Below are 25748 nucleotides of genomic sequence, written 5' to 3'. Positions count from 1 at the left end.
AAGCCGCGCGCGAGCACGGAGCACGGGAGAATCGGTGTGTGTACCTTACGTGCACGTGCGTGCGCGCACACGCGGCCAGGTCGGTTTTAATTAGAGAGCCTGCGCCACGTACCCGAGGTTGCAGGACCGAAACAGGCTCTTCGATTAAATTATTAATTAACGTTCTCCTAGAAATACCGCATCGCGCGAACAAACGCGCGCGCACACGCACACGCGCACGCTCGCACGCGATTTCTAGCCGAGGGAGAGAGTGACAAAGAGCGGAGAAGCGCCACTCTCGGATGGTGGACGCGCGACAGGGATGGGATTTTATGTGCATCTATATGCGCGCGTGGAAGCACACGCGTAATCTTCACGGTATCGCGCGCGTGGAGCGTGCGCGATTGCAACGACGACCCGTGAAGCCCGACCTCGTGTCCCTCAACTGTTACAATGCCGCCTCGAAGTGCATTTATGATACGTCGACGGACACGACACGGGCGAGCGGAGGACACAACATCCGATGTTCCACGTGGACTCTTGTTTATAACGGCGCCTCTGTAACGACCGTGATATCGCGGAATATGCGAAAGCGACGTCGTACGTATTAAACGCATTAAAATTCAAGCGAGTGCTCGAAATCGTTCGAATTCATTGCGGGGCTTTATCTGTCTGCCTACCTGCTTCGCGATCCACGAGTATAAAAACCGTTCTTTCGTTTATATTTTATCATGCGCAATACCGGAACGTGGATCGAAACGATAAATCGCGCGCGGTTCATCTCCGATACGCGATCCTGGGGGTTGAACACAAGGGGGTTTGCTGGTGAGAACGGAGTACGCGCGTCACCCGGTGTCGGGGGAGGGTCAAGTATGAAAGTGCCCATAGCGGCTGTCAAACCAATTAAGCTCGTCGCATTGTAAAGGCTGCTTTTAGGACGGAAAGAGAAGAGAGGGTAGGGGAGGCTTTGTTGCCGGGCGGCAGTTATGGCCGCGTAACCATATCGGTCTGCGTCTGTAATGGATCAGTTTTATGGGCGCGCATCGGCGATGCCGATGCAGTTTCCGCGGTCCACAAAGCTGGCCACAAAGTTTGTCAAAGTGCATTGTGGGACACGGACGGATGGACGAGTGTGGCGCGCTCGATTGCGTGCCGATCCTGAAGACCGCAGAATGCGACGTTTCGCGTAAATATATTATATATATATATAGGGATTTCTATAAAGAGAGTCTGTTGTCACTCCTATATTTCGCAAACGGCTCAAAATATTGAAATTTTTTAGTTGAGGTCCCCCCTGGGGCACCCCTTGGGGGTACATCCCCTCCAACTTTCTTAAAAGAGTAGCCCCTCGAAATGATCGAACACGTATTTCGCGATTTTTCATTATTTTGAGTCGTTTGCGAAATATAGGGGTGACAACAGACTTTATAGAAACCCTGTATATATGTAGATATGTATATATATTTTTTTTGTTTCGATCAGAGTGAAATATGTCCAGTGAATTGAACGTTTGAATCGTACAAAGAGTGTTTACGATTAACAAACAATCTCAGTCATTATGTGATTTAGCAATCTTGGATTCAGCATAGATGAGGAGAAAGAGAACGGTTAACATTAATGTGAGTGATATAATTAAAAAATGATGAGTGCGGATCGTGCGAATCTCAACCAGCGAATCATCTCAAATAGTTCCCCCGGTCGATTTGCGCTGATTGAAAGTGGCAAACGCCATGATGAATAATAAATGCTAATTAATGTCTGTAACGCTCGTTTACAACTCCCTGCCATAAATGTCTAATCAAGGGGCAAACTTCGGCCGTCTCCGGCAACCGAGACCCCGCTCTCCTCTTAACCGTTCGAGTTAGTTTCCGGGGTAGTTTCCAGCATTCTACGTTTCAGCTTTCCACCTCGTCCGCCTCTTCATCTATCTTTCTTCGTTCGAGCGCTCTGTCTCTCTCTCTCTCTCTCTCACCGAGCCTTCCAGTTCCCTTTCGTCGGCTTCTCTCGTTCTCCGTGCCCCTTTCGTCATATTTCTAAGTAAATTTCGTAGTATAATTAACGTTCATAGTAGCTGCCGTCCCTTGTCGACCGACGCGCGGTTTACGTCACGAATGGCAACGATCCCCAAACTAAAGCAAACCCCCATCTTTTCGCATGACGGATTAACCGACTCGAGCGACAGTTTAATGATTTCTCGCTGGTATACCCTGGAAAATTAATGGTGAATGAGTTTTTAGATCACAGATCCCGCGATTGATCGCGAAATCGAGTTTTTCCAGTAGCGAAGTTTTAACGAGGCTGCGGAAAAAATACGATCTTTCTTCTGATTCTCCCTCCACTTTCTTTTCTGCTTCGTATTCACGCCCTGCCGTCATTCGTCGATGAGAAATACTCCGCGGTCGTCAACGCAATTGTAACAAATATACGTCGTCGGCGGAAAGATTTTCGTATTTCTTTTCGTCGCCCGCGCGAGACGAATACAACGCACGTTCGCCGCGAAATAGAAAATATATCTTACAGAGGGGACGCGCGAGGACTCCCGCCGCTTTCGCTGTCCGTTCGCTTCGCCGACAGGGATCACGAGTCCTCCGCGGAAGCTTCTTCATCCTTTTGCCCCGCCATCCTTTGCCTTCGTTCGTTCTGTCATTTTTTTTCCCTTCTCGCCGCCGTTTCTCCTCTCAGCCCTCGTACGCACGAATCTCGTTCGTGAGATCCCGCAAATCCCGAGATCCGGAGATGTATGCTGTGTGTGACGTATTCGAGGCGCTTTGCGGCGACACGATCGGGATCCCCGCTGTTTGTTCGCGTTTATCGAAACCTTCGCGAGCGTTCTCGTTCCCACACGTAGCCGACTTATACCTTGTGAGATATATTTCTTAGCGTTCTTGAAATCGAGCAAGATTTTTTTCAACGATTCTTAATGGTGAAACTTGTATGACATAAATAGACTGTTTTTTTTATTGTACCATTTTTTTTCATATATAAAATACTTATAAAAGTGTGAGAGGAACGGAAAGTCGCTGTTGACATAAAAAATTTAAATTTGAGCAAAAATAATCTTACGCGATCGAAACAAAGAATTCATCCCTAATAAAAAATTCAAGTGACGTATTCGATTTTATCGACGTGAAGACTTTTATTGTATATTTTGCGCGAAAGATGTTTGTTTTGATCTACTTGCCGAGTAATGAAATCTCGTAAGATAAATCTTACAAATGGATTTGCTACGCAAGCCTGTTTTCTCGCGGGATATATTGAACGGAAACCGCAGAGGATTAGGTGTTCCCACCGCCGCTACGAGCCTTTTTCTCCAGCGAAATCTCGCTATCTCTCCCTTGGATGCCGGCGCTGGATAATCGACCCTACTGGTAGATCCCGCGGGGATCTCAACCATCCAATAAGGATCCGCTTATCGTCGAAATAAGCGAAGGACCATTTGTAAATCGAGACGACACCTGCCGTTCGTGGTTCGTGCCGCTTTTGATTAATCGACGCCCCCGACGACGTCGATTAACCGTTTAACCGCTCTCGGTAAAGGTATCTCGTTTCGCTCTTGGTTCTTTCCCGGGTCCTTTTACCACTCTCTCCCCTACAGACTTGTATCTCTCCTCGCGTATCCCGCTAATTCCCGCAGGGAATTCTGTCGGTAAAGGGGATGCGAGAAGAGAGAAAAAAAAAGAAGAAACGAAGAAAGAAGCTGCGTAGGGACGGCCTGCCCGGTAGAGCTTCTATTATTTTTCAATTGCCCGGCCGAGCGAGCACGAGGTGGGATTCCGGTATCCCGGATGTAATTGGAGTCGGCTTTGCCGTGGCGAAGCGTAACCGACGGAATAAGACGGCCTCGGGATGGCGCAGAAACGCGCGGGGGATAAAGAATGAATACTGTCCTGGATCCGAGGGCGCGCTGCGGCGCTCCCAGCAGAGCGAACGAGGATCTCGTGGAGGGAATGGCCAGGGCGACGTGAGCGGCGTAACCTAATGCGCGGACGAGAGCCGGCCGAGGGAAAGGATAACGAAATATGCATGTAGAACACTCCCGGGGTGTAAGACCCGCGTGATCGATCTCGGGCCGGCGACGGGCGGCCGTTCGTCGTAACTGCGGATGCGGCACGTTTGGATCTCTCGAAAAATATCGAGGAGCAGCGGCAAGTTGAGTCGACCGGCGCGCGAAATAATTCACGACTTGCCGCCTACGTTCCCTTTATGCCTTCCTTCCATTGTTATGTATTATTTAGCGTTTAATTTAACACCGCGCGCCGGGTCGAACGTCGGAAAACGTATTGTCCACCGTGTGTGGGACGTCAACCGGTGAAAATCCGTCGAATCTCGCGGGATTGTATCCGAAACGTGAACGAATGGGCGATCGAATCTAATGATTCACCTGGAAAAAAATAGCCGCCTTTTTGGGGAGGGAAAACGATATCTCTCATTCGGTCGCCGTTAGGTGAGATGCTCTCGATTTCGAGGGATAGCCAACCACGGCCGACTTTCGCCGCGAGTTTAATTAAACTGCGGAGCGCCCGTTACCTACATTTCGCGGCGACGCGGGCGGCGAGCGCATTGTTAGCGTATGCTAGCGCGCGGCGAGACAATTGGCGATCGTGTATCGCCATTGCCGAGCCAGCCCGGGGAAGTCGATTTCCTGGCCTGGCTCCGCGTTCCTCTTTCTTCTTCCCCGGCGTCCGACCATCCTCCCCCATGTCGGCGTCCCTCTCGGCGCTCATTCTTGCCTTTATCTACCTCGCATTGGCCGGAGGCCGCGATGGGAAGGCGACGTCGGCTTCAACCTCCGTCCCATCCCTCGCGCTCCTTTTGCCTCGACTCGCTCCTTCCTCTTTCTCTCTCGTTAGCGATACGGGCCCCAGATACGAGACGTCGCATTGTGAGGGAGGACTCCAACCCCGCGAACGCGACCGCGTTTAAAGTTTGTTTCACGTATTTGCTATAATCAAATATTGCTGACGTTTTGGTCAATAATATCTTAAAATCGGGATTAGTAATCTTCTCATAATTTTTTAGAAGCATTTAGCACTTATGCGTATTATTTGAATAAATTACAAGACCGCAGTTGCAGACGCAAAAGAAAAAAATCTGCGGATGCGTGTAGGTAGATTGATTGCGCACGGTAGAAATTCAAGTTACCGCTATGTAATATGTATTGTATCATAAAAATGTTACAATATTTTTAATGCTTTCGTGTATGACTCGCAACAGAACGAACTGTCTTTCACATGACGGATGAATGTTAATAATAATAATCGCTGTCATAAATAATTGAGCGTCTAATACGTCATTTTGATTAAATTTCATTATATCGGCGTTATGAAATTGCGTTTCGTAAACACTGAATTAAATAGCAACATTACTATTATGACATTATGTAGTAATGCCCTTACCGTATAATAACGGCTGCGTGCAATTTATAATGCAAAATTTCTCGTTTACCTTGCCTGCTTTGTAGTTTGTTGACCCATGCAGTGGCGCTCATTGTGTAATATTTATTGCACGGACTATTTTCCCCGAGAAATAGGATGCATCGCATCGTGAAATTGTATTTATTTTGCGATCAACATCTTGGGTTCTAAACCGAGTTAAATCTCACTTATTTATTAATAATTCTGTTTTCTCCCTCTACGTCAATCTCTACGTCATCATCTTTACATCGACTTGTGTCTAAATTTATACTAAAGGCAAATAATAATAAAATATGAGATAAAGTTTATAAAGAAAAAATCGAAACATTATTTAAACGATATATGAATTTATAAAAATCAAAGGAAAGAGATCTTTGGCTCAGTATACATGCCGAGAGTTAAAAGTACAATTAAAATAGCTCTCTAAAAAAATCCAAGAAATAGATTTCGATATCGTCTTTCGTGTACACTGCGTAGAAAAGAAATGTTAAGTACACCGCAGCCTTTAAAATTGCGCTTATCTCGACTATGTTATACCATTCTCGTTCTATGTCGGCCGGGACAATTCCAATAACGAGCTTTTACCCAGTTTCGATCGGAACCTACTAATACCGAGGCGAAGAGCCGGTCCTCTAAGCGATACTAACTACATGGCCGCAATCATCGGTATTGTTACTTCGATCCGTCGCCGCTGCGCGCTGCCGCCGCCGCGCCGCCGCCTGCGGCGAAGCTGCGCCTCGAAATTCGTTTCCAGCTTTTACCCCCGGATATGCTGGAAGCCATTCTTCATCTCTCGCGAGGAGCGCCGAAACGAAATTCCGCGTTTCTCTGTTGCGCCGTCGATCATTTGATTTCGCGCTGCCGATACGTAAATAATAGACTCCGAGAACATACGCGGCGCCATCCCCGACTCGACGGGAATTCGCTGATTGATTTCGTATCAGCTTCCATTTATCGACGTTGCCGATTGCAGTCTCGCGATGAATCTGTGTTATCGCCGTTATTCTCGTCTCTATTTCTTTAAAGTATACATATACGCATATATACGTATACATTATATTACGTATATTTGTATGTACACACAATATATTTATGTGTATATGTAATATATGTGTTTGAAAACGATATCATGTTGCGTTAAAAGATTTATTATCATGTTTTTTTTATTGATATAGAAGATTTTACAACCTACGAATTCATAGAGCTACAAATATCGCGTAATCTGTAAATTAGCTCTACAAATGATATATTCAATATATTCAATGATATATGCATTTAAATGTAAATAAGCGCAGTTGTCCAGCTGAAATACAGCATTTCTAAATTCGGTAGTTCTTAATTCTCAGCATACTTTTTCAATAGGAATTCTTAAACTATTCTATTTGTGTAATATATTTATATATTTAGTATACATATCGATTAGATCGTAATCTACAAACTTGCAATTTAATTTTTCACTTTACATTCATTCCTGAAGTGATACGTGCGAATTCTTACACAACTTTCATTGATACCGCGCGACGCCATCAATCGATTCTTGATTATCGTTGAAACAACAACGCGACGACTTACGAATGAGGTTGATCATGCATTGATCCAATTCCCTTTGAGCGGGGCTGACCGGGCACGGAGATCTCTACTTGAGACTTTGATCTTGCCGCTTCCGCGCGCGAAATTCTAAGCCGGTTGGAGGCGCAACGCCGGCAAAACGGAATATTGATGAATCCGGAGTAATCGGCTGACGGTTATCGCTATTAGCGAGCATCGCACAAAGCGTTGCACTAATTAAAACGGATAATACAGCGGCCCGTAGAACGAGGCGGTAATTGGGTGTGGCTGCGCGGGGGTTTGTGCCCCATTATTATTAATTGCCTCGTTAATAGGGTACCGGAGATATCTCTCTCTCTCTCTCTCTCTTCCCCCCTCTCTCCCCCCTCTCTATCTCTTTCTGCCGAGTGCGATGCTTCTTTGTAGCTTTCACTCGGTGGCAACGAGGTTGTTCGGAATCGATGTACGAGATATCAGACGTAGCATTTACGAGTCATTTGCACTTTGCCAAATAATCTGCTCGTCTTTCTTAATTGGAATAAATTAAACGCACGCATTTTCTTACGTGTGCGACGTAAGTTATTATTAACGTTTACTGATGCACGAAAAGAAGATCTCGGCAGGCTTTTGAAAACGTCCTATCCTTAAAAGTTCGATTTCCGCCGAATATCTCGACGAAATCCTTCGACGATTAATGCCGCGATTACCAGCACCATCGGCGTTATCGGCCGCGTTTATCAGTCGGCACTACGTTTCTCGCGATCCTGTTTTTACAGGTTCCCTCTTTCTGTCTCCCACCGCCTCTCGAGATCGTTTACGAGGAAACTTCGTAGATTAGTTCGATCACAATGATCGCATGCTCGACTCGATTGAACGTTATCGTCGTCGCGATAGGAATTACATCCCCGCGGTGGGGAAAGCGAGGAATGGCGTGCCAAAATCGGCTCGGCAGGAAGGGCAGGCCACCCTCGACGCTGTCGCGATATGAGCCCAACAACGGTCCTCCCTCGACGTTGGATCGGTAACTTGTCCCTTTTACGATGTGATATACCCGCGGAAATGGTCGCCCGACAAAGTTACATCGTAAACCGCGCTGTGCGTGGGGACTGCCGGAACCAACGTAGCGATTTCGCTTCGGTAATTCACCCTCGAACCGCGTGGCTCGTTTTCTCCCGGTTGAGTAATAAAGCCCGGCTCGAGATCCTGATCGCAGACACGTTTGACAAAGAAAAAAGAAATTGATTTACATCGTAAGTCACGCCTCAATATTAATGCTGAAAGTGCTTTTTGATGAATCGTTGCTGGTTGGCCGATAAGTATCGCGTCTCGCGAGAATATAGACTGTGTTTCTTCGGGGATACCTATAAATGCACTCTCGAAGTTACGACGCGCGTACAGTGTCAAAAGTCTGAGAATAATACCACGACAATGGCGAGACATTAAAAATTGTGGGCGTTAGATTTTCTCTTTTTATATACAAATATATATATATATATATATATATATATATATATATATATATCATCTGTGATCTAAAGCAGTCCAATTATTTCAAGATTAAAGTTTAATGTGTATGACAATATTCGAATGTATAACAAGGGGACACGCAAGTTCATAAAGAAATAGTTGGAGGTTGGGCGTTGTAAAGCCTCGCATTTGGCAGTCAAATGCAAAGCTGCCGTTACAAAAAGTGACTTTAATTTCAGTGATAGTTAATGAGGTATCAGACTTTTAATGAGTAATGTGAAGTTTCTCAAAGGTCGGACAGTTTTGAAAACGTGTTCGACCAGAGAGAGCCTCTAGGCAATCTCAGGGTTTCTGAAAGACATCAAAGGAGATTCGTTTTGCGTACTGAACGAGATTGGCAATAACTCTTACAACATCGCCCGATGGAAGACGGAGAAAAAGTCGGAAAAGAGAGAGAGAGAGAGAGAGAGTCACGGTATTTTATCTTCTCCTCGTTTACTTAAGATGTACACCGAGATGATTACGTCTACGACAACCATCGCTGGCGGGCGGTTGTGTAATTTATTTACGCATTCGGATATCAACTTCTTTGGCTTTAATGTTTTTACTTTCGAGTGTAATTGCATTCGGATTTCTTTACGTTATAATATCGAGGATACTAATAGTGTTTTTTTGGATTTTAATTTTCCAAGATCGTACACACATGACGTCGTTTGAGCCGAATTCCACTTCCTAAGATAAATATTTTATCAAGTAAATCATACCACCGCTCGAAAGAGTCCCTCCGAAATTTATTCTGCGCAGCTGAGTCAGTTTTTAAGCCAAATAATCTCTTGTTGTTTCCGAGTGTAACGAACATTCGAGCGTTTTACACGGAATAAATCGGAGATAAACTGACGTACGTAGCAGACTCATACATAGAGAATACTTTCGGCTACAGGTCGTTGCGGCACTTCGAAAATATTCCATTTTACATTTCAGCGAGAGAAAGAGAGAGGGAGGAGAGGGGGGAAGAGAGAGAGAGAGAGAGAGAGAGAGAGAGAAGAGAGAGAGAGAGAGAGAGAGAGGAGAGAGAGAGAAGAGAGAGAGAGAGAGAGAGAGAGAGAGAGAGAGAGAGAGAGAGAGATTGCTCGTGTCAGAGAAAGTCAAAGTAAAAGCGTGAAGACACACCGCGACGTAACCCTCCGTGCATCCCTGCAATTTCTCCATCGTCTTCTTTTTTTTTTCTCCCTTCCTTTATCTCTTCTTTTTCTTTTTTGTATCGCGAATCTCAAAGCGAGTGTTTGTTTCATGCAGCGAAACGGAATACAGCTCGGCGGCGACGGCGACGGCGGTGGCGGTCGGAACGGGAAGACGCGTATTGTTTTTCCCGATTGTATTTTTACATCGCATTCCTCTCCCTGTGCGCGTTAACGTCCATCGCACGTCCGTTTAGTATCCACGTACATTATGAAATAACGGGCTCTTTGTATGAAATCCATCTGCTCTTACCTTCCTCTCGTAGAACACAGCCTCCTTTTGACGTCCTTTCCTTTTTCCCTTCGTTTCCCAGCTCCGTTTAAGCTCGTTTCGCCGTGGAAATAAAAGTAATCCGGCTGGCAGTTTCGTACCTGATGTATGCGCGAGAGGTGCCCCGGAATAATACGTATAACCGAGATTTCTCAAAGTAAATTCAAAAAAGTAAATTCTCTTTGAGGATGATGTAATTTATCATTTCCGTCGCGACTCTTTAAATTTCCTGCTCGGTGAGAGACTGAATTTTTTTAAGGCAAGGCTTCTTCGAACTCTTTGCAATCAACTTATTAACTGAGCCTCTGATTTAATTCCCTCGTATATATTCTTAAACGTTTAATGTATCGTTTTTCCATCGAACGAACTGGTTTATCCTTATCTACGGAAATTGTGCAAATATTGCGGAAAAAGATACTTAGCTGAAATGAAAAAAAAAAAAAAAATCGGTATCGCTCGCCGGTCAATTCCGAGCTAATTTTCTAAAAAATTCAAGATATCCTCGTACGTATGCAAACGAGAGCCGAAGACGGGTAAATAAACCATTCGGAAAGATGGTTGCCACCCTCGTTCGGAGGAAAAGTCTCGGAAACCGCCCAGTCAGCCGATACTTAAATCTCTTCGTACGTATCGCCGTCTACGATCAGCCGGTGCTATCGCGCATTAATGGCCGCTACGTGTTCCTGAATAAATCGACCCACTAAACAGTTTTTCGCCAGTTATTAACCAGCGATCTCTCTCTGATCATTTCGCGAAATTCTTTCGAGAGTAAATTTTATCAGACGGCATTTTATTGGCGTTTTGAATATTTTTAAGCGCGCATGAGTAATTTATTTTGGATTATTACATTGTATGCGAGAAAGCAATGCCAATATAAGGCTGTAATCGTAATCAATTTCGAAAACTTACTTTGAGGAGTTTGCAACCGAATTCCGCTTTGCACTCGACTCGATGTACAGTGGATCAAAAAGGTATTTGTTTTAGTTTTCTTACAATAACTTTATTCGAAGGAATAATACATAAGTACGAATTGTGTCCACAAGTAATTTATTACGTACAGTATATGTAATAAGTTACTTATGGTCACAATTCATAATTACGTATTATTCCTTCGAATAAAGTTATTGTAAGAAAACTGGATGTGCAAATACTTTTTTGATCCGCTGTATGTGCAGTGCTCACTTATGACATTCGGCACTTTCGAATTTGACAATTGATTATCTCCGTCGTAATCGTATATTCATAGACACTTTTATTCTTATATTTTATTAGAGTAACGAAAATTCTGCAATAGAGTCTTACCGAAAACGTCAGATTAATCAATCGGAAAGCGCAACAATGCGTATTATACGAGACGATTCCTGTCTCTTAAGGATAAAATTTGATAATAAGCTTCTGGACCGATGTAGGTTACTGGTCTTCGTAGATTGTCGTTGGTAGTCGAATGGAAAAGTATTTTAGGGAAAGAGAGAGATAGAGGGGTGGGAGAAAGAGAGAGAGAGAGAGAGAGACGCGACAGATACCGGAGACCCATTGAAGTGACACGTCTTTTGTGATTTTCTCATTACTCGAGTGGAAGGTCGATCCTGGAAGCCCATCTAGCTGCCGGGACGATTTCCGCCCTCTCGCTCCTCTCGCTGCTTCGCCCGCGTTCGCTCTGATCCTTCATCCTTTTCTTTCTCCATCTCCTCCGCCATCGCATCCTTCGCGCGTATCTTAATGCCTCACACCGAGATACCTTATGTAGCTGTGGAATTACTCCTTTCTCGCTGCCTTCATAGGATACGTATGTCGTGCTCGCGCGGCGTCCCCTCCGCCTCCTGACTTCCGATCGGAAAATTATATTTCCTCGCGCCGTCGCAATCGCCTTACAGCAGCTGAGCCTCCTCTCTTCTATCAATCCATCAATCCCGGCTGTCCATTGTGTTCCTTACCACCTGTCTCCACACTCTCCACGTGGTCCTGAATGGTTATCGTCTTTTTTTTCTTCTGCTCGCTATGTTGGTTTCGCGTGAGGAGACTAGTCGGAAATAAGAAATTCGATAAGACCCGCGCCTCGATGAGGAAATTCGAGACCATAAAGGTTTAAGTTAAGATCGATACTAATTATTCTTGTTCTCCGCTGATTTCGTCAGTTGACTTTGTCGCGAAATAAGAACCGGTTAATGATTGAATAACGAGAAATACATTATGTATAAATAGTAATCAGAAATAAGCGACCACATAATAACTTATTGATTCGTACTCGTGGAATTTGATGGTTCGTCGATACTTGAAACATCGGAAAATTAATCAGTCATATTTTTTAACGTTTCCCCTAAATTAGCGTCAATTTCAAAACCTTTAAAGAGATAAAAAAGTCTGTACATTCGATTATTCGTTCATAAAATGCCCCGTTGAAAAACTGGGGCATCGCTTCGAGCGCCGGTGAACATTTTCGCGTTTCCGGAGAAAACGCAATGAGTGACGTGAATCACTTATCAAACCGACATGCTGGTCGGGAGTAGTCGTTCCTTCTTGAAACAAGTCTGCGTCGAGTTGACATCTTTCTTCGTGATTCGCGACGCCAATTTGCGCTTTCGCGAGCGAGCGAGCGAGAGAGAGAGAGAGAGAGAGAGAGCCAAAGTCGTTACTCGTTACGCGGCATTGTTCGCGCATTGTTGCCGAGGCATGCGCCGACATTCTTCCTAGTGGCGTGTCCATTGTCGACTCGCTCGTCCGGGCTCGTAGGCGGAAGCGAGGAGAAGTCGAAGACTATCGTGAGGCGGAAGGGTGTACCCTGTGAAGGCGCCAGTGCGCTTCTACGGCTGATCCGGCCGTCTCGTCTGGTCTGTCCGTCAGCCGACATCAATTAGTATCATAAAGCGTCCGTAACTATGTACACACTCCTGCGAACCGGGCACCCTTGACGGAAACACACGTTAACTCCTTCCGCACGCATGCCCCGGTTGGCATGTGTTCCTTGAAATTTCTTTGCGAGAAAGAGTCAAAAGAAAGGGGAGCGAGGAAAGAAGGAGAGAGGGAGAGACTCGTTTGTTTAGTATTTCTCAAATTTTATTAAATAGCTAGTCGAGTAAATCGGAAGTTAAGATTCTCTGTTAAATTGAAGCCCGCTCGAGATTGAACGAATTAAAAGTTCCGATGGAAGATAGTCCGCTTGCAATTGACAGAAAAATAAGATTCCGTTATCCGTTCGCGTTGCCGAGGCTCAATTAATCGAAACGTTTTCACCTGTCCAACTTACGTAATGGTACCTTCGACGTATTTTGAGTTACTGCTATCAGTGCGATTACTCGTACAACAAGGCCGATTCTCACTAGACTAGGTCAAGTTGCGGTTATGGATTTTTCAGTGCATTTCCACTATTTGGTCATATCGATCTTCTATCGGTCAGTTTTGCAGTGCTATCCGTATCAATACCTTGTATAAAAATGCTCCCGAAGTGTTTGCGTATTAAAATTGCATATTAATTTTGGATAATAATTTTTGACCGAATCGTGACCGGATCGTGACTTGACCGATAGTGAGAATCGACCTTTATTATTGGAAGGATGCTGACAGCGGGGAACATTCCTACATGCAACTTGTATGGATGCAGCCTTCGGTGCACGCGCTCACACACGTCACGCAATGTGTACCGACGTCAGCTCTATGCGTATACTTACACGTCGGACAGGCAAACGGGCTTAATCTTACAAAGGTGTTCACGCATACACACGCACGCGCACACATTCGTGTATGCATTTGGTTGCCCGTAAACACCGACCGTTGCTTCCGTTGATTATATCGGCGTGTTACCTCATTGGGATGTCATTATCATCCATTTGCTAATATAACAAGATGAATGGTCCTTTCCCTTTCCCAACATCACCTGATAAATTTTCTTCCTAAACCCGTTCTATCCGTTCGACTGTTAAGGATAAAAGCAACAGACTGCTCGGATAAAATGTTCGATATAGGAATTCGATAGGACATTGGATTTACTTCTTAACGTACAGCAGAATGGAATTCTTGCGACATCGCGCGTATTCAGGGTTCGCAAGGAAAGAAATCGAATTGATCGAGATTAGCGCTAATGAGCGTCGGTGCACACGGTCTCGATCAACGATACCGATCAATATCTTTCTGTCGACGCGTATCATTAAAAATTTCTGCGAGACCTGCTTCGTATATTATCGCACGTGTGCACTGCGTGTGGCACACTGCGCGAGAGCGTGTTCCGAACGGCCGATAACGGAGCACACGGTTCCGCCTTGTCAATTCCGTGTCAAAGAGCATGCATAAAGGCTCGCGTGGAGAAAAAAGGCAGCCGGTCGTCAAAGTTGCGTGCCAAGAGCGTGGTAAAACGCTATATCGATCCGTCCTTACGGTATTTACGTAAACACGTGCCTGAATCACATCCAGGAGGGATTTCTTTCCGTTCGTTCTCCGGTTGCCTTTCTTCATCAACACGTTTTCACGGACGGTTTTTCTTCGTTATCGCGTTCTATCGTTCGCGCACGTGGATCTTTACGATATCCGCGAGATCTCGCTCTTTTATTAGTTTCTATCAGAAAGTTTCGTGCGTTTTTATGCGATTTTTAGCATTATAACTCGCACGCGCGTGTAAATAAGCTTGAGAAATTTGTTTAATATTTATTTTACGTCGTTGTATATCACGCAATACCTGCAAACTATTTTTTTAATCGTGCGGATGTTGTAAGAATTTTACGATGGTTTTTTTTATCACCCCGTAGAAATAAGATGCACTTTCTGTGCCACGGCATTCTTGCACGACGCGCGAGATTTTAATGACAGGGATCGATTGACGCATTGACGTAAAATTAATCTTTAAAAAGGTATAAACTCGTATTTTTTTTCCTCGTTTATTATTATTTCCGTATACAATATTATGTTACATAATTCTATACATGTCTCATAACTCCACTTGTGCATATGTAAATGACACATGATGTAATGTAAGGCAAATTTTCCACACGGCGGCGCGGCGGTGGGAAATTAGGTTGTCCGCCAGGATGCGATCCGAGCAAACTGTACGCCATATGTGTGATTTGGTCGATAGGCTCGCTTGTCGACGTGTTAATCTGGCTATTAGGTGGCACACAGCCGAGATATCTCGCGAACTCCGTATGTGCCAGATGGCACGATCGAGATAGCTCGCGCCCGTGCATCTCGCCAAGTGCATCATCGATATCTGGGCTGCGAGCTCGCGCTTTTAACCCGCGCGAATTAACTCGCGGAAAAGGGAAGCCTTTAACTCGCGCGCGACCATTAAAGATTTTAATGGACCTGCGATATACTCGACGCCTTAAGAACGAAGGCGTTAACTTGAAAAAAAATAAAAAAATTCTCCGGTAGTTTTTGCACAATATCTCGATCAAGTGATCAATCAGATCTTGTCTATCTAAATTATATTTATTACTACTTTTTTTTATTTCTGCACATTCCAACGTTTGAATAACGAGTTTTTAAATTTCTAAATACCCGACATAACAATTCAACACATTTGATACTCTTACTCGCGATCGGTATCCTAGATAAACTGCTCGAAACATCGATCTGATGATCCTCGCAACGGTATTTAACCCTCTGTTCTTTTCTTTTGTTTCCAGGTGAGTGTCCAGGAATTCCAGTACGCGCGCGGGACGGGCGCGTCCCTGACGATGGTAAGCCACAAAGCAATGTACACCGTCGCTTTAACCGCGTATTGCCGCCCTCCCGCCGAAAGACTCTCTCCTCACCGGGACGATGTGGTTCGTGAAGGATATGGGAAGAGGTCCTAATATCTCGCAGGCACACATCCGTCTTAATTAACGTCGCGATACATCTCGACTTCCGCCCGAGCTGAGCAGCCCGGGCTGAGGTATTCGGTTTAATATGCGCCAGCTTACTCCTAATAATCTCGCTGCATGACAAAAATTACCGCAGAAATTTAGCTCGTTTCCTCCCCCGCATTAATTCCGTTATTGTTTCGCGTTGGAGAAATGTCTTTCGTTAAACTGTCGCAAATTTATACGGACGAAATATGGACGGATAAAAGGTGTAGCGTTTTGTTATATTTTATTTCAAAATAATACATAGACGAACGCTAATTAGATGTCGTGTTTCTATCTTATGTCATGCATATCCTCTTCTATTATCCTTGTAATTTGAAGTTTGCAATTATCTTGTAATTTACGACATTAATTATAGCGAAATATTGTTAAATATGTGCATCACTTTATAAAATCTGACTCGTGTGTTGTGTGCTGCAACATAAATTTCGTAATTTAATAAATTTGACGTGGATTCGATCGTGCAGCTCTTTACCACATTAAATATAAATAGCAATTCTCCTGGGACATATAATCGCACGTGAATCAATCATTTTAGCGTAGATAATAAATATTGGCGTCGATGTTTTACGTATTGAAAACAACAGTTAGTCAATGCCGATATTTTCCATCGCTCATATAGCCCGCCGGTATATTAAGCTGATCTAATGCGTCAATGTAACGTAACTGCAGCTCACTGCATTAATCCATTGATGTCATGATGCTTTTATTAAGCATGCTTCCAACGCTAACGCGATGAGTCGTCACTCGTGTACTCGTGCAATTTTCGTGAAACGCGGAAGATCCTGCGGCGTTAATCAAATATACGACGGCTTAATTAATTAAACTTTTATGGAAACAGCCGTGTGCAAACAACTAGCAGCAGAGATCTTCTCCCGTTTCGCCTCCCGTTTCGGCCTGGGAATGGAGATCCGAAGGTGGTTGAATGAAAATAAAACGACAGCGGTGCGTCGCGTTTAAGGCCTCTTATGCATTTTCAAACACGCGAGTGCACACGGTGCACGGGTGCAACTTCGGTTATACCGCGAATGGATTCAACGTTAGCTTTTATATCTGTCCACGATTCTGGATAATCTTCTCTCATGTAGTTGAAGTTTCGAGCGTTTATGGAGAAAATATAAAAATTTGCTCTAATTAAAAAGGATTTTAAAAAGAAATATATTTATATGAAGAATAATAAAATTAAACAAATAACAAAAGATAAAAGAGAGCACAGAATAAAATTTCACAAACGTTGTGTTTTGCGATAAAATATACAAGCGCGAGAAATGCGTGTGTGCGGTGTGGCGGCCGCGATTCGCCGTCGGAGCCGCGCACTACGCGATCGGAGTACCAGACTGAATACAGCCGTTTAGTTTAAAAATCGGAGGAAGAGGGGAGGAGCGGTGCGTTCGTCAAACGTTCATCTCCGACGGGAGATTCATTCTCGACGAATAAGGAGACGTGGATTCGCCGATTCACTCGCGTTAAATAAGATTAAACCTTGTTAGATTTGCGATAAATAAATTAATTCGACGACACTTACGAGAAACGCGATTTATATATCGTGTGGATTTATATACGCAACAAGACGATCGCTCGTCGCTCAATTCCGACCCTCGTTCGCGTGAAAGATTCATAATTGAGGGTTTAAAGAACGTTGAAGAACGCGAGAAACGCGGAGCGGGCCTCGACCGCGCATTAATAATACTATCCCGCGACCGCGGCGAACCGCGACTGGCGCGACTGTGGTAGTGTAGGAAAAATTTGGAATGAGTGGGGGAGTGGGGGTGCGTACGCCGCGTCGAGCGTCTTCCAAGAAATCCCAAAAAACGTAAACAACCTCGGCGAGCCAAAAAAACGTAAACGGGCAGCTGCGATCGTCCGAGGCTCCTCGGCGACACGATTGGCGGAGATGGAGTAAGGCCAGTAAGGGGTAGGCTGATTAGACGAGGGGCCGAGGGGCCGTGCGGCCGCGACACCGTTTTGTGCGTTTTGGCATTCCTGAACGACAGTTGAGAGCGACGGCTCGCGAGCGACGCTTCTTAAACTCCGCGTTCAATCTCTCCCTATCTCCCTACGAAGTAATAAGATAAATGGAAACTGTTTTTCGGCGCGCGGCGACGAGTGCGAAACGTCGAGTGATTCCGTGGCTAATTTCAGCGCGCCGCCATGTCTCTCTCTCTCTCGCGCGCGATTGCAACGCGAAATTCATACGCGGAGCGTCTTAAAATATTATACAAAAGTGAGTTAAAATCCCTTTTGAATACGTTAAAGCGTTATTTCGACTTAGCTGCATACGTAACTCATTTTTCGAGAAATTTTGCGAGTTTACTCCGTTTCCGCGTAATACCGCTTGTATTCAGTGAAGCTGGCCGCCGGTCGCGGCGTGAACGCTTAACGAACGCATCGCCCCCTCGCCCCTCCCCTCTTCTTCCGCGTAGTGCGTAGCGCGCGGCCGGACGGCGGCGACGGCGGCCGCTACGCACTTCTCGTAGTTCTCGCGTCTTTTTATCCGTCGGATGTGAATCTCGCGTGCGAACGAGCGTCGGGAGTGTCGAATCGAGCGACGGGCGATCGTCTCGAGTGCACCGATGGTCCGTGCGATCGTGATTAACGCGTCTTGTGACTTTCGGAGGCGACGGCAACAGAATCCTACCTCTTCGGTCATTGAAAATGGCGGACGGCAGGTGAACTTCTAGTTCGGCGATATACAGGTGAGTCGCGATCGTTACTTTTTATTTGTCGAAAGTGAGCTTCGCGTATAGATAAACGGTTCGGAGCGTACTTTTTGACAGACGGTCGGTTATTACTTTTGATTATTTCGCCCGGCTTTCCTGAAAGGGACGTTCTCGCCCCGCTTCCCGCGCGCTTTTCCCAAATTTTTCATGTATACCGTATAGTCGCGTTATAACGGCGCGAGATCGCGTCGCGCCTGCTCCGTCGTGTCTCTCACGTCTTTTCGCCTGTCGAGACGAAGTTTTGCGCGTGGACGAGTGTCCGGAGTGTCGGAATCGATGGGTGATCGTCGTCCCGTTGCGCGTAAATCTGTCCGTGATTAACGCTCATGGCGACGCGTATCAGTTAGAAAATGGCGGCAAAATATCGCGCCACTGAGCGGATTGCGAAAGTTTCGATTTCGCGGGGGAACGTCCTTCACCGCGTATCAGCGTGAAATTAGGCACCCTGGCGTGACGTCACACGGCATTATAACGATGGGTCGGTTCGCGTCGAGTGGCGGTAGGCCGACTATGAGGTACACCGAATCACGGGAAGCCGCGGCTCCATTTCGCCGACGATGCTCCGCATCGCTGCTGTAACGTGCTAGCGCGAAATCGCACACCAGGTGTATAATCGACCAAGTTGGGATGGTGTCGGGAGCGACGGGCCACGGCTATGTGAGACAACGTTTATTCGCGCGCGCGCGCCCACACACACACACACACACACACACAGATAATTTCTAAAATTTCCGACTATAAGAATTAAAATAGTTTGTTAACAGGCGAGGCCGGAAGTGCTTCCATTTAATTTGAGATATCTGTTTTTGTTATAATTTTATTGTCTTTATACATGTAAATATATTTTTGCACAATCGTTTTTTTAATTGGGACAAATTTTTCATTTTGGCTCCAAGAACGTTTTAAAGTTCAGCTACAAAATTTCTTCTCTCAAAATTTTTTAATATTTCGCAAAATATCCCGCGATGAGAAAGTAAAGGTTGGTCTCGCGGAAAATCGGCTGGTTGTGAGACGTCGCGCGAGAACGTCTCGCGGCTGTATTAAACTAGTCCCAAGGGTATAAAAAATTCGTGACGCGATAATGATGCACTGTAATACGACTATATAACCACTGGCTGTTTCCGGAAGAAAAATCGAGATCCGCCTATTCGATCGCCTGTCTACCTCTTTACCGTCGTTTCGGCCGTCCTTACCGGCGTGAAATAAGAGACGTCCCATGGGCGACAGTGACGAATGTGTTTGTATATTGTCAGGCTGATCGTCAGAGATGTCACACGAGAACACGTAACGCACGAAAGGGCGTCGCGAGGGGGGTTGAAACGGTGCTTGGAAACGGCGGGTATGACGTACACGTCAAACAAAGTGTAGGGAAATCCGCGTTAATATCGGAAGGAAAATAGGATAGGTTTTTCCACGGTGCGTGGATTTATCTCTTTTTTTTTTACCCCGATATTTTAAAGCGGACCGCTGATGCTAATTTTTTTTCTCTTGCTTTCTCTCTCTTTCCTTTTTTCTTCCGATAGCATTCTCCATATTTGTTGCAATGGAATACTTTGCTAGCGCGTGTAAATATTGCCATGATCCTTCGTCCATTCCGGTGTAATGTTTATGCATGTTTGAACGACAACAAATTGAATGGGAAAATAGAATAGACCGCTTTTATTCCGTCGGGTGTTACGACAGAATTCGTTATTAACCATGTATCGATTGCCGTCGTTTTCAATCGTGCGCCCGATCGTAAAAGGGTTTTGATCGCTCGGTTCTTTACGCCGCGTTTTATTCGAGGCGAATCAACCTCTCTCACGCGTCACGGACGCTGATTTAAAAAGCGTGATCCGAGAGAGAATGTAGCGGAGGTAGAAAAGTGACGGTAAACCGAACCGCGCCGTCGGATCAGAGCGGCTGCGCTGCGTTTTAGCATCCGTATAATACAAAGCTCCTAATAATGCCTCTCCGAGATCCGTCTCGTTTCCAGACGGTTTCATGTTTTTCATGTCTTCACCGTATCATTGGGTACACGGTACATTGCGCAATGGACTTAACGATCGCAATTGTTTCAAAATGCAAGCGCTCCCCGACTTACGACCCGCATCGGCAAATGCGACGACGCAACGCGCGCGCGACGACGCGCGACGTCATGACGCATCGGGGCTTATCTTTATTCCGCGCGTAAAACCTGCGGGGGCAACGGGTCTTATCAAGCCGTGCAAGCCTTCCAGGTATCGTTAGAGCGCGACACGCTCCCGGCATGCCGACGAACAAGTTGACCATTAGCATTTATTTCCTCGTTACCCCCCCGGCGTTCTTTCCCATCTCATTATTGGAACTTCCTTCCGTGTTTATATTTTGCGTCGTTAATCCTCCGCACGCTGAATATTCGCTTGTTAAGAGAGTCTTACGTCTTTCACGGGGCCCGTGTAAACATGCAATCTGCGAAATTGATCGTAGCGATAGTAATATTACATATTTTCGTGCATATTACGAATGGAAGGATTAACACCTCAAATTCAGCGTACTAATAGTAATTATTTGCTAATATGAATCATTAATATTGCTGGCAGGTTGAAATCGGGACTCGATCGAAGTAATCTGAATTAATGTTTCCAGTTGACAGCGATATTCTCGCACAATATCCCGATGAAATATTTACGCGATAACCCCCGTGCGCGACGCCCTGAAATTCATATCTAGTTTCACATGCCGCGGAATGACTGTTTCTCCTCTCATCTTTGGGCGATTTCCTGCGTGAGAACGCCTCTTCGCGAAGTGTTCCCTCTCTGTGAAGCCGAGAACCTTCTTCTCTCTCCGTGGGCTTTCGCCTTTGTGCCGCGAGCTTACGTTGTTCACCAGGAGATCAAAGCGCGTACGCGGAGCATGGCGGTTTCTCGCCCTCGCGATTTCCTGGACGGCGAATTTCCGAGGACGTGACGTACGTGGAAAACCATTTCTCCGGGCGAATCCTTGGCTTGACACTTCCAGCCCATGGCCCTTTAACTCGTCTCGCTACTAGCAGCATGTGAGCGACTTTAAAGGGCTGCGAAAATACCATAATGTTGTCGGGTGTTTTGCATATAGATTATAACTAACCTTCATGTGAAATTGCTTTATTATTTTATAAATTACTCTTGCCTTGTTTGTAGCTTTAGTTTAACTTTATTATAAACAATTTATTATTAGAATAAGAGAATTTACATAAACTCGAAGCAAATATCAAGCATTATGCATTAAAAAGCAGAATAGATTTGTTCGACCACAAGCGCCCTTTATTCACTGCGCTTATTTTGACCACAGGTTTGCTCATCTGGTTTTCTCAATTATAACTTTATCTTATATCTTTGCTATAAATAATTCCCTATTAAAAGAGCAAATCCTAAAACAAATCAAATATTATGCGTCACGCAGTAGGTCTGTTTCGACGGTGCGTCTGACCACTGACCAGTTGTCCTATTCTGTAACTTTTGACGACAGTTTCGTTATCGTTATATTGCCGTTGCGCAGCTTTTTCACACCATATATAATATCTGCGCAACGCAAATATAACGATAACGAAACTGTCGTTAAGAGTTACGAAATCAGCCCCCCGAGGTGTCTTTATTATCCCACTACGCTTTCGGCTACATCAGTTTCGTCTTGGACCAAAATTGTGTTTTTCTTACTTATAGCTTTATCGTATCTTTATTATAAATAATTTTGCATTAAAATGAGAGAATTTGTAGAAATCCCAAATCAGATATCATGCATGGACAATACGTGTTAATTTTGTTTCGGCGACGCGCCTGACCAAAAGTATTTTTACCATCTTATCTTACTGATCCACTTACTACGTTTATTTCGGTTTTGTTTGCGACAATGATCAAGAATAAAGCACATTAAATTCTTTTTAGAACTCTGGGATGTGTAAGAAAGACTTTTTGAAATATTGATGCATTTACTTATTTGCATCTTTGAATAATTTTAGAATAATCTTTTCTTTTTCGGTGCTTCAAAACGTATCATTCAAAACGGTGCTTCAAAACGAACATATTCAAAAAGTAAAATTTATCAGCGATTATTATATTCTTTTCTTGTTTTAGTTTTTGTTATTATTTTTGCGTTTATTCGTGTTCCAAATCACGCAGTGATCACGCACCTAAGTTTGTCACCCTTGTCGGAATATCTTGGAGGCGGAATGTCGCTATGATAGATTACTTTTACTCGCGCGCCGGCTTCTGCCGTCATTGAGCGGCTCAGCCGCGAATACGTCACTCCATTGCGAAAATAGATTCCGCGCGATTCACCGCACGGAAATACCATTCGTTCGTCGGCATCGGAAGCGCATTGGAAGTGTCGGAAACGGGAGCACCGCGAACGGCGAAACGTTACGAAAAGTGGGAAATATCATCGTACAAGAATCATACATACGCGGACGTAGAGGATACCTACTGAATGTAATAATACATCTGTTCTTCAAATTACTTGGAAAGATTTTGACGTCCTTGTATCCTTTTAAAATGTATGATACAAGTTAAAAAAAAAACAATAAAGCATATAGGCTCTCTAGATTAATACAATGTGAATAGGTGAGGCAATTAGAGCCAAGCGCGGTAGTCAAAGCGCAAAACAATTTAAAAGTAATAAATAGATATATTAACGAACGTTTCGACACATTTTTCGTGTCCTCTTCAGCGTTAAAAGTTACATAGTCAAAAACGAAGATTTACAGAAAGTCGAGTATAAGGCGTAGTCATCGACAAATAAAGTATAAAGGACGCAGTCTAAGAAAGGACGCAGTTTAAAAAAAAAAAGCTTTGTATATAAACAGAATGAGATTAAAAGTCAATTTCACCATGATTCGGATAATATAATTATATAGAGCTCTAAGATTGTATCACGTCTACGATATAAAACTTCGAAGATGCCGCCGAAGTTTTGCGATTGCATTTTTGTCGAAGAGAAGTCGTCTCCAAATTTAACGAAAGATTTAACTTTAAAGCTGATTCTCGCATTGGCATTTCCACCGGCGCGGCGGCGCTTCGCATGTGTGCACGCGTGACACCTTTAAATCTCCATCGTGTCTCAGTGAGTGGAGGGTGACTCGATCTTTCGAGCGGCACACGACTCAATTACCATCTCTGTGACGCATGAAAATAGCTCGCCCCGTTTCTTTTCTCATCCTTCTACTCCAGCTCGCTTTTCCACGTAAAACCATGAGCACGCTCTATTACACACCCGTTGCGCTCGCTCGAAGTGCTTCTCGATTCGCATTTTTCACTATCAAGCAGGAATCAAAGCCCATCACTTCTCGCGCTCAATGGCTAATTGTTTTCTTTAACGCGAATTAATTGTGATTTACGATTACTGTTTAATACTTTTATCAGACACGCGCGTAATATCGATCAAATTAACGTTTTCTTCTTTGTATAACGTAAAGCAACAACATTTGATTTATTATTACTGTTCAATGCTTTTATAGATAATTTCACAACAATGTAAATTATTTGCGCAGTACAGCTTTTCGATTTCTCCTTTTGTAATGTAAATTAACGTTATTAATTATTACGCACAAATGATATTACCAATATGTAGCTCGATCTTTTGCAATTATTGCGACCAACAATAAACTGTCAGAAGCTCTACGTTATTTTTATACGTATATATTTTGGCAAAATTAAGTTTGCTCTACAAAAAAATATGGTTTTTTATCCTTTTTTGCATCACTCAGAGTAAAGCCTCATTAATTTCATTTCAAGAAAGAAAGAAAAACGAGGGCAGGGTACGTTAGATTAATTGTGAGACGCCGGGAAAAACAGTAGTTACGACTGTCTGCTAGGAAAGGTCGTCGTTTTTTCCCCCGCCGAGACAACGACTGTGCTTCTTCAGATGCGCACTATAAATGGGATATTGTCGCGAAAAGGACATCATAAAACGGTCGCTGCGTAAAGTCCACTCTTCGCGGCGCGCCGCACTTCCGTGACATAAAATCCCGATGATACCCCTTGTGTCCGCGCATGCATAAACCATTTGGCAGTCTGCTGTTCTTCCGGGCGTTGTTGACGATGCCGATAAAATGAGATTCCTGATGAAAGTTAGCCGTTAGCCCTCTATACTGTTACAAGTGTGCGTTTCCAGTTGTAATGCTAATCATATTTTAATTTAACTCTTTCATTCTTTTCAGCTAACACGCACATATTTTAATCACATACTTATTTCACAAGTTTGCATTTCTCTTCCTCTTAAGATGAGAACCGAATAAAAAACTATATAAATATTATTATATTAATTTTCGTTCGCTTAACGTATACCAACACGTATACATCACGATTGCTTTTTAATCCCATCGTTATGTTTTCTCAGGGTCGCAAATTTCTTATTTTAACCCTAATCGATCTGTATATATTCGCTCGCTGTTTTTATATAATTACATGACGATACCGCTTAAATTATGTTCTTCGCGAAACGTTGCGGTCGGCGGGATTCAGCTCCTCGTTTTCAGGACTGCGCTTAACACGCAGCGCACGTGCGCTTCGCGAAACAAGGATCACACCATGGAAAGAGTTACGCACATCCGGTACATCGTATCTCGAAGTTCGGGGTAAATCCGGTATTGTAGGATCGAACTGCGCGGTATTGCGCGCCGATCGAGACAGATAAAGTGAATTTCTCGGGGTTAGAGGGCATGGCGGAGGAGAGGGTAGAAGGGGAGAGAGGAGGAGAGAGAGGAAGAGAGAGAGAGAGGAGAAATAAGGGAAGGGCGCCGATCGAGGCTCGAACACGTAACCGCCGTGTTATCTATTAGCTCTCCGCGTGATAAACGATTCGCTTCCTTCCACGCGAACTTCGCACGTAAATCGCCTGGAAAAGGATAAGCCCCGCACATGGAGCGCGCCCGGTATACCCTCGCTCTGACCCCGCTCCGTCGATTTCCCGATCTGCTTTTTTAAACGCCGTACTTTTTTCCCGAGCCTCTCGCTGCACCGAATCTCACCAGCGGCGTATGCGTGTACGTGTGGTTCTCTTTCTCTTTTTCTCCAAAGTTTATCCGTACGAAGTAGAAGCACGTAATACACGTACATTTTTATGCACGTGTCTGTGCTTCTTGCAGATGTGATATAAAAAAATATTATTTTATATTAATCGACGAACATGATTATTTTCATGCATTACACTCGGTGCAGAAACGATTGCAGTGCATAATTCGGAATACTCGTACTTAATTTTTCGAGAATATAAGCTAAGATTTGTATCAAGATGCATAAATTACAATGCGTTTGTTATACAGGGTATAATTTTGATGAACA

The 25748-nt window shown here is 44.4% G+C and overlaps 1 protein-coding gene and 1 long non-coding RNA gene across 8 annotated transcripts in view; one reads left to right on the top strand and one right to left on the bottom strand.

Annotated features, from left to right (window-relative positions):
* Window positions 1-25748, top strand: part of Heph (polypyrimidine tract-binding protein 1 heph) — a 384945-nt gene that overhangs the window by 209334 nt on the left and 149863 nt on the right. For 2 of the 7 annotated variants that reach the window (XM_071698916.1, XM_071698920.1), the window contains one exon: window positions 15530-15583. The exons of 4 other annotated variants lie outside the window; for them this stretch is intronic. In XM_071698916.1, the coding sequence (XP_071555017.1) occupies window positions 15530-15583 (54 nt within the window). Of the gene's footprint in view, window positions 1-15529; window positions 15584-18208; window positions 18448-25748 lie in introns of those variants that run through there. One more of the 7 variants, XM_071698924.1, reaches the window with a different exon arrangement.
* LOC139768594 (uncharacterized) lies at window positions 15954-17715 on the bottom strand. The gene is made up of 2 exons (XR_011717401.1): window positions 17277-17715; window positions 15954-16165 (listed from the first exon to the last, which is right to left on the bottom strand). It is a non-coding gene; the product is annotated as an uncharacterized lncRNA (long non-coding RNA).

This window comes from Temnothorax nylanderi, unplaced genomic scaffold (assembly GCF_030848795.1).
Source record: "Temnothorax nylanderi isolate EJ_2023f unplaced genomic scaffold, tnyl_v1.0 TNYL_tig0017_pilon, whole genome shotgun sequence".
In the NCBI taxonomy this organism is placed as follows: Eukaryota; Metazoa; Arthropoda; class Insecta; order Hymenoptera; family Formicidae; genus Temnothorax; species Temnothorax nylanderi.
The sequence above is the reverse complement of the archived record's forward strand: the minus strand, read 5'-3'. Positions and strand labels throughout refer to the sequence as shown.